Below are 9,755 nucleotides of genomic sequence, written 5' to 3'. Positions count from 1 at the left end.
ATCCTACAGTTGTTCAGAAACATGGGGTGAAACACGTTTGGCATGAATCACAGCACCATCCAGTTCCCTCACACATAAGTGCTGTGGCATGTAAACAGTAGTACGAGTACAATCTGATTTCAGTCTCCCATGTAGTTAACTTCTGCAAATAAATAAATAAATAAACTGCTAACTCTCAGTTTACAAGAGTATTGTCCTTCAGCCATGGTACCTGCCACAACCCAAAAGAAGAAATGGTGAGCAGCACATCAAATTAAGTACACGCAACACAAGACTTGAAATTTGCAACGTACTGTCATTTGTTCAAACTATACAAATGTTGCTGACAGAAAAGGACAGATTATATGGTGGTGTTGCTAGCCAGGGATGCCAACTAGCGGAGCTCGATCAAGCCTGGTTGGTGCTCAACCTTGGACAAACTACAATAGTTTGCCAACCATGTGCACTTTTGACAGCCCTAGCTATAACAGTATAACTTCATTGATAAAAACTTAACCTCACAGTTTAGAAGAAAATTATGGTTGACATGACAAAACCAAACGAAGTGCGGGTTACCGGAAAGTTTTGCTGTATTATGAACTCCACACTTCCAATCCACGATATGCTTCGCGGATGCAATACCTGCCTTAAATAAATCTTCAACAGACTTATCCCTGTAAACTTACATAAACTGCAGCCAAAGGTTGTTCCTACATGTTAGTTACATCTCTAATTGTTTCATTTGTACAGAGTATGTCTTATCCAAGTGTCAACCTAAGAACATGTATAGATTCCATGCCAGTTTTCTCGTCCTTTTGTCAAGCCATAAGATTGTTTCCCGAGAATGCACAAAAGATTTGCATAGCATTGCATTTCATAGAATAGAAAGAATAATGTACAAGCCTAAGACTTGGCCATAACCAAGAACACATGCTAAGAGAACAGGATGACGGACATTAGGCAGAAATAGGAAATGGCTCTTTCCATCAGCATTGACATGTAGGCTGCTAAGTGTCAACTTGATAGTTTATATACATTGATAGTTTATCTCACATGCAACACTGTGTTCTTGCATAAGCAACACTGGTAATTACCATAAAAGTGTCAAGTGAAGTGGATAATCATGTATTTTTTGCACTCACCAGAGCTAACAGACTGTTCATCACCTCAATATTGCACTCAAGAGCCCATGGCAGTGCACATCATAGCGTCATGGTCAGTCAGCATACTCTTCTCTAATTTGTGTTCTATAGCTCAAGAAAAACTTATGAATGGCAATCCAACATCTCATCTGGAATCATCCGAATGTATCTGCTTTGATACTTATAGAGAATTAAAAATATTGTATCACCAAAAGTCACCACATGAACAACTACCATTCCTAAAATGATGAAACCGATTCCCATCCCTAATGTCTATATGTCTCTTGGTGACATGTGATACAAACTTAAAGAAAGTGTGACAGTCACCACATATTCGAAGGTTCTTCATTATCTGTATAGGCATGCCCTTGGGTGTAACAAGAAGGCCATAAGCAACGGCAAGCTTCTCACTGTGGTAGAGAAGGGAACTCTGCTTCTGCTCTTCATCAATGTCATGGAGAACAAATCCAGTGTCAGGCACATAGCCTGTAGTCCTTAACAAAGTGTACAAATCCCGGAGGGTAGATTCTATCTCTTTGATTTGCTCATGTTGTTTATCTCCAGTGATAAAAGAGTGCACTTTGTTCCTTATCTGCATCCAGCTACAACCAGGCTCTTTTGTGACACCTTGTTGTTTCATAATTTTACGTACCTCTGCGACTTCCACCCACATACCGAGAGAAGAATATATATTTGATAGCATGACATAGTTTCCAGCATTTGATGGCTCAGCAGCGAAGAGTTTCTCAGCAGCCCTTCTACCAACTTCTGCATTCTTGTGAATCTTGCATGCCCCAAGAAGAGCACTCCAAATTACTGCATCTGGCTCAATAGGCATATCATAAATAAATTGTTCAGCTCCTTGCACATCACCAGTTCGCCCAAGTAGATCCACCATGCATGCATAGTGTTCCAGCAGAGGAGTTATTCCATAATCCCTGCTCATTGACTTGAAAAATTGCCAACCTTCATCTACGAAACCAGCATGGCTGCATGCATTTAGAAGCCCCACAAAAGTGACCTCATTTGGCAACACCCCTGCGGATTCCATATGCTTATACATATTGATGGCTTGTCTTCCAAGGCCATGCTGTGCACAGCCTGTAATGAAGGTATTCCATGTAAATATGTCCCGTTCATCCATTGAATTGAAAACCTTATGTGAATCTGCAGAACCGCACTTGAAATACATTGACATGAGAGCATTAGCCACTATAAGTTCTGAATCCATTCCATGCTTAATAGCTACTGTGTGGATTTGTTGCCCAAGCTTAGATGCACCAACACTTCCACAAACACTGATAAGTATAGTTAATATTTGTGAATTTGGTAGTTCATGCTCATGTAACATTGTTTTGAAAAACTCCACTGCTTCATCTCCCCGTTCAGCCTGTGCATATGCAGATATTATTGTGGTCCAAGAGACAACATCCCGACTGAGCATGTTGTCAAATACATGTCTTGCATCCTCCATCATATCATTGTGTACAAGTGCCGAAATAAAGGAGTTCCAAGACACGGTGTCTTTCACTTTCATTCCATCAAAGACTTGTCTCACATACTCCAAGTTTCCGAACTTACCATACATAGTAACGAGAGCATTACATACATAGCTACTGAACTGGCAGCCGACCTTAACAGCAAGTGAATGCACCTGTCTTCCTGTCTCAAGAGCTCCAATGTTTGAACAAGCGAAGAAGCTACTAGTCAAACTTGATAGGCTAGGTAACATCCCAATCCTGTGGAGCGCTTGGAGTAAATCCAAAGCTTCTTCACTCCTTCCATTCTGTGCATACCCTGCAATCATTCCAGCCCAAGATATCGTGTTCCTAAAAGGCATCCTGTCGAACAGCTCCTTTGCCTCATCAACCATTTTATTCTGCATATAGCCAGTAATCATGGCGTTCCAGGACACAACACCAGGATCTGGAATCTGCTCAAATAAAATCCTTGCATCAGTAATCCTTCCAGATCGAGCTAAGCCTGTGAGCAGCGCGGTTTGACATGGAATGGATTTTACAGGGTCTCTCTTGTAGATTGCAATGGCAGCATCGATTCGACCATCATAAGATAGTGCAGCGATCATGGTTGACCATGTGTACTCATTCCTCTCTGGCATACCCTCAAAGAACTTTATTGCAACGTCAAGTGCATCCCTAGTATATGCATTTAGCATCGATGTCCCAACGACCACATCACTCTCAAAGCCTGTCTTCAGGGCTAGAGGGCGAAGACCCTCTAGAACAGCAAGATCCCGAAGACCCACCACAGCTAAAAGCACGGACGCAAAGTTGGACTGGTCTGGCGACAAACCTTCACGGTGCATCATGCGGAAGATGTCCCAAGCCCTGCGATGCTGCTCGGTTCTAGCATACCCAGAAATCATGACCGTCCAAGAAACCAAGTTGCGCTCTGGCATATGCTCGAACAGACGCCATGCATCCACCATCTGCCGACTGTGGCAGTACCCAGTGAGCATCGAGTTCCATGAACTGACATCCCTGCTCGGCATCGAATCGAACAGCCTGCGCGCCATGGTGATATCCCCGTTCCGCACATAGCAGCTGACCATGGCGTTCCAGGCGATGATGTTCCGCTCGAGCATTCCGTCAAACACCCTGCGAGCGTCGAGCACGCGGCCGAGGCGCGCGTACCCTGACAGCAGGATGGTGCTCGTGCGCACGTTCCCCCCGGAGATAGCGTCCGCGAGGTCTCTCGCGTCCTCGAGCATTCCGTTGTGGCAGTACGCGGAGATCATGGTGTTCCAGTCGAAGATGCTGCGGCGTGGCATGGTGTCGAACACCTCCCTGGCCTCCCTCAGGCGGCCGAATCGGGCAAGCTCCTGGATACGGTCGCTGCGCGCGCTCTTGTCGAATACGCGGTGGACTCGCCTCGCGGGGAGCGGAGCCGCCTTTGCGGCGGCGGCCGCCGCGGCCGCGAGGTGGCGGCGGAGGAGCAGGCAGCGCGAAATCGGCTTGCTCCATTTGGTGGGGAACAACATGAAAGGTCGGAAACGGCGAATTGTTGGGGTTACACGGGTGGGATTATGTGCATTTGGACGGGCCCACATGTCATGGGAAGAAAGGCACTTACGGAATACGGTCGCCGATGAGCTGAGTCACGGATTCTAGGTTACCCGTTTCGTTCCTAGAAACTGGATTTGGGCTTCTCTCGCAGTCTTTGCTATCTCACTTACAGCTGGACATGGGCAGCCCGGCCCGGACAACCCGATCTAGCCCCGTCCGGTCCAAAATTCTCGGGTTGGGCTTGCACTTTGGTCTGGACTTGGGCCTCATTTTTTAGCCTAGACGTTGGGCCGGGCCGGGCTTAGGCTTGCACTGCTCGATGTTCGCGATTTAGGTAAGGTTCGAGCCATACTTCTCGGGCTGGGCCGGACTTTTGCTAGTTTGAGCCTGGTCCGGGCTCAATTTTTAGGCCTGACAATCGAGCCAGGCCGGGTTTAGGCTTGACGTTTTAACTTTGGGCTTTTTCGGGCCTAGGCCAAAACCCGGCCCGTCCCAAGTTTTGCCCAGGTGTAATCTCACTTGCCCCTCCTCCTACAAAAGAAACAATATTTCATTTAATCCGGAAAATGTCTATTACTCCGAGCTTCTCAAGCGATCCTTTCATCTATAGTATCTAAATATGAGCAACCCACTAAAAGTATTTCTCTCAACATGCAAACTATCCACATCACCAAAGTTGCCACCTCAGCCACTAATTCTATTCTCTATCACATGTAGCATGCCACATCGTTGTTTCTTTCTCCATTGGCAAAATATTGAATCTTTATTGGGAGTGCTTAACTACAGGACTCTGCTGACCCATCGGTTACTTGGCCTTTGGCCTGGAACTTCACCCCTTCCTCTCCTCAGAACACTAGGGGCAAACGGATCCACACTAGGGAGACGAGCGAGCAGTCCACCTATTTATTCTACCATGTCACTGAAGTGCGAGCTGATACATCCCAAACGTATCTATAATTTCTTATGTTCCATGCTACTTTTATGATGATACTTACATGTTTTATGCACACTTTACATCGTTTTGATGCGTTTTCCGGAACTAACCTATTGACGAGATGCCGAAGTGCCAGTTCCTGTTTTCTGCTGTTTTTTGTTTCAGAAATCCTAGTAAGGAAATATTCTCGGAATCGGACGAAATCAACGCCCAGTACCTTATTTTCACCGGAAGCCTCCAGAGCATCGAAGAAGTACCGGAGAGGAGCCAGGGCCCCCCACACGCCAGGGCGGCGCGGCCAAGGGGTGGGGCGCGCCCCCTTAGTGTGTGGGCCCACCAGGCCCCCTCCGAGGCTCCCCTTCCGCCTATTTAAGGTCTCCGTCGTGAAAACCCTATTACGATTGACGAGACCCGAGAAAACCTTCCAGAGCCGCCGCCATCGCGAAATCAAGATTCGGGGGACAGAAGTCTCTGTTCCGGCACGCCATCGGGACGGGGAATTGCCCCCGGAAGCCATCTCCACCGCCATCTTCACCGCCATCGCTGATTCCATGATGAGGAGGGAGTAATTCTCCCCTGGGGCTGAGGGCTCTACCGTAGCTATGTGGTTAATCTCTCTCTCTGTACTCCAATACAATGATCTCATGAATTGCTTGCATGATTAAGATCCATATGATGAGCTTTGTATCGCTACTAGTCTATGTGCTACTCATGTGATGTTATTAAAGTAGTCTATTCCTCCTGCATGGTGTAATGGTGACAGTATGTGCATCGTGTGGTTCTTGTCGTAGATTATGATCATAATCTCTTGTAGGTTATGAAGTTGATTATCGCTATGATAGTATTGATGTGATCTATTCCCCCTTTCATAGTGTAATGGTGACAGTGTGTATGCTATGTTAGTACTCGGTTTATTTTGCAAAGATCTATTATGCTCTAAGGTTATTTAAATATGAACATCGAATGTTGTGGAGCTTGTTAACTCCGGCTTGAGGGAGCTCTTGTAGCCCTACACAATGAATGGTGTGTCATCCAACAAAAGAGTGTATGTAGCACAAATGAGAGAAGTTATTAATTTAATATGCGATCAATGTTGAGAGTGTCCACTAGTGAAAGTATGATTCCTAGGCCTTGTTTCCAATACTGCAAACACCGCTTACTTACTGTTCTACTGCATGTTTACTTGCTGCCATATTTTATTCAGATTGCTATTATCACTCATATACATCCATACTACTTGTATTTCACTATCTCTTCGCCGAACTAGTGCACCTATACATCTGACAAGTGTATTAGGTGTGTTGGGGACACAAGAGACTTCTTGTATCGTGATTGCAGGGTTGCTTGAGAGGGATATCTTTGACCTCTTCCTCGCTGAGTTCGATAAACCTTGGGTGATCCACTTAAGGGAAAACTTGCTGCTGTTCTACAAACCTCTGCTCTTGGAGGCCCAACACTGTCTAAAGGAAAAGAAGCGTGAGTAGACATCACGAGCCTTGCCCTTCTTCATGGTAATACAATTCCTATTTCCATAAGCTTCATCTTCTCATTTTCTTTGTTGAATGAAAAGTGACATGCAATTTTCTCACCCTAAGTCCTCTTGCTTCAAGGTTGAGGCCTGGAAAGGAGCGGCAAGGTCAGCATGCTGATTCCTTTCCCTGCTCCCTCCCTTATTTCTTTCTAGATCTCTTTGCATTTCGTGATTTAAATTTATTATTTTTGTTAGTTTAGTGATTTCCATCTAAAGCATCACCTTTATTTTCCATTTTGTTTGATTTTGCAGAAACAAGTCACACATGTATCTGCTGATCTGCAGTTCTCCGGTAAGATATTTTATCGAGTTGGGCATGAAGCTCCCGATGTGAAGCCCAATTTTTGTTGTATTATTTCCTCTTTCCTAGTTTGTTGGACTACATGCCTACTTTATTTGCTTCTCCGTGTAGAGTTTGATACTACTTTCTTGCTAGATGCTTCATAGAATTCCCATGTGATACAACATAGATGCAAGATGAAGAATCTCCCCGCGCGTTAGCTGTCTTCGTTTTGGTGTTTTCCGCGGTGTATCTCTCGGCGTGCAATATATTTTAAAGTTTTCTTCTTCTAATGACATAAGTATGGAACTGACGAAGTACTCCAGTTTGCACTAGTGGATGGTATCTGCAATACATAGTCCCTCCTGGAGTCACTTTTCATGTAAAATTATGACAACATGCTAAGCATATATGGACATAGCACCTTCCTGTTTTTTTGTCGACAGGGAGAAGAGCGAGCAGTCCACCTATTTATTCTGCCGTGTCACTGAAGCGCGAGCCTTTCCCTTCTTCATGGTAATACAGTTCCTATTCCCGTAAGCTTCATCTTCTCATTTTCTTTGTTGAATGAAAAGGGACATGCAATTTTCTCACCCAAAGATCCTCTTGCTTCAAGGTTGAAGCCTGGAAAGGAGCGGCAAGGTCAGCATGCTGATTCCTTTCCCTGCTCCCTCGCTTATTTCTTTCTGGATCTCTTTGCATTTCGTGATATAAATTTATTATTTTGGTTAGTTTAGTGATTTACATCTAAAGCATCACCTTTATTTTCCATTTTGTTTGATTTTGTATAAACAAGTCACACATGTATGTGCTGATCTGCAGTTCTCCGGTAAGATATTATATCGAGTTGGGCATGAAGCTCCAGATGTGAAGCCCAATTTTTGTTGTATTATTTACTCTTTCCTATTTTATTGGACTACACGCCTTCTTTATTTCCTTCTCCGTGTAGAGTTTGCTACTACTTTCTTGCTAGATGCTTCATAGAATTCCCATGTGATACAACAGAGATGCTAGATCCCTGCGTGTTAGAGTTTTCTGCGGTGTATCTCTCGGTGTGCAATATATGTTAAAATTTTCTTCTTCTAATGACATAAGTATGGAACTGAAGAAGTACTGCAGTTTGCACTACTGGATGGTATCTGCGATACATAGTCCCTCCTGGAGTCACTTTTCATGTAAGTTCAAAATCCATTCTAAGTTTTCAAATAAATATTAAAACAAATATGGACATACTTAATGATGTAACCTACAAGCACGTAAATTTTCAATAGGAAACTCTTTGTATTGTGGGATACAGCCCAGAATACAACGTATATGAAATTGATATTTTGAAAGTTTGGGGATAAAAAGTTGGCTACGTTCAAATATTATTCTCAATTTTCTAAACTCGTAAATGCGATTTTTGAAGTTTTTTTAAAAAGGGGATCACTCGTGCTTGGGAGTCAAATATCCCCACTCATTTAGTTCGAAAACATGCATTTGGAATAACCCTTTGTTTTAAAAGTTATGAAAATGCATCCCAAAGTTTTAAGAATTTATTAAAAAAATATGTACCTACAAGCAATATATACACTTCAAGTTCGCTAAATCTTAATCTGAAACTATTTGCATACTGAGCTGCATAAAAAGACAAAATTTGGAGAGATTTGAATTTACACTATGCACACATCCAATAGAATACAACCTATTTGGTATAGTTCAAATAGTCCACCTATGTTAGTTACCTTCTTCCCGATAAAGGGGTCAAATATCTATCTTTCCTATTCAATTGTTACCGTCAGAAAGACTTACTAATCTCCAAATTTTCTCAAATTGTTTGAATCATTTAGTTGAAAAGAAAGAGGAATTCCAACCTACATTTTCACAAAACCAAAATTGGCCCCCTTGAGTTGATTACATGGCTAGTTACTATTGGGTTTTTAGAAACCGTAGTCAACCATGGTCAACCGAAACTTCCAAGTTGTAAATTTGTTACAGGAAAGTTTGTGTGAAGGTCACATCCCACCTGAAGACCCTCAACCGCAGATTGTGCAAGTACTCCCTCCGCCTAACAAATGATGATTCAACTTTTCCTAAATTTGGATGTATCTAGACGTGTTTTAGTGTATATATATATATATATATATCTAAATATTAACAAAGTTGAGACATCCTTTGTTAGGACGGAGGGAGTATTTTGTTGGATTAGCTGAAGGATCTTGCGGACTTCGACTGACACGGCCTCTAGTGGATATTAGAGCACCCCCACCCAACTAACTTGAATCTTGGGATACATCTTGTGTTAATATGCTCCTTGGTTGTTTCTTTCTTACTTCACCTTGATAGTGGGTACCTCTAACTTGTTTACTTATGTGTCTTGGTGCTAAATTTATATATTTTCCATATATGATTTTATAGTCTTGTTGTATCTTATATAGAACCTTTATAATTCATATTCTCACTAGAATTAACGATAAACGCAAAAATTGTATTCGCATATCCAACATCTAGTATAAACAAAATTCTTGATCCTTCACCTATGTTATTGTGATTTTTGCACGCATGCACATAAACCAACGAAGCCCATCTTACCCATTGTCACTTTATGAAGGATATTTTACAAGAAGTTACCACTTTGACGCTTCTGAACCACCTCCTACATGATATATCTAATTTTATTCTAGGGATGTTGGCCCTAGTGTTGCAATATTTGGCTCTATCTCTGATTTCTGCACACACGCAATGAAATTTCGAGCATCCTAGAATTCTATGTCTTAGAACCAGAACATAGACTTCCCCTAACATTTCAGTGATGCTTCATCGTCCTTGTGCACAAAGGTACTTGGATTCTAGTGCTCTAACATCCACCCATGCGTTCCACAAA

The 9,755-nt window shown here is 42.9% G+C and overlaps 1 protein-coding gene across 1 annotated transcript; it reads right to left on the bottom strand.

The window, feature by feature from the left end:
* Positions 1-3,361, bottom strand: LOC124649087 (pentatricopeptide repeat-containing protein At4g02750-like). Its single transcript, XM_047188761.1, has 2 exons — positions 212-3,361; positions 1-139 (listed from the first exon to the last, which is right to left on the bottom strand). Exon 1 carries the CDS (start codon positions 3,295-3,297, stop codon positions 1,327-1,329), a length of 1,971 nt encoding a protein of 656 aa, XP_047044717.1. The 5' UTR covers positions 3,298-3,361; the 3' UTR covers positions 1-139; positions 212-1,326.
* Positions 3,362-9,755: the final 6,394 nt, after the last annotated feature.

Source organism: Lolium rigidum, chromosome 4 (genome assembly GCF_022539505.1).
Source record: "Lolium rigidum isolate FL_2022 chromosome 4, APGP_CSIRO_Lrig_0.1, whole genome shotgun sequence".
Lineage (NCBI taxonomy): Eukaryota > Viridiplantae > Streptophyta > Magnoliopsida > Poales > Poaceae > Lolium > Lolium rigidum.
The sequence above is the reverse complement of the archived record's forward strand: the minus strand, read 5'-3'. Positions and strand labels throughout refer to the sequence as shown.

Bases quoted from the DNA above. Each gene is read 5' to 3' on its own strand.
- LOC124649087 (XM_047188761.1), bottom strand. From the start codon at position 3,297: ATGCTAAATGCATATACTAGGGATGCACTTGACGTTGCAATAAAGTTC.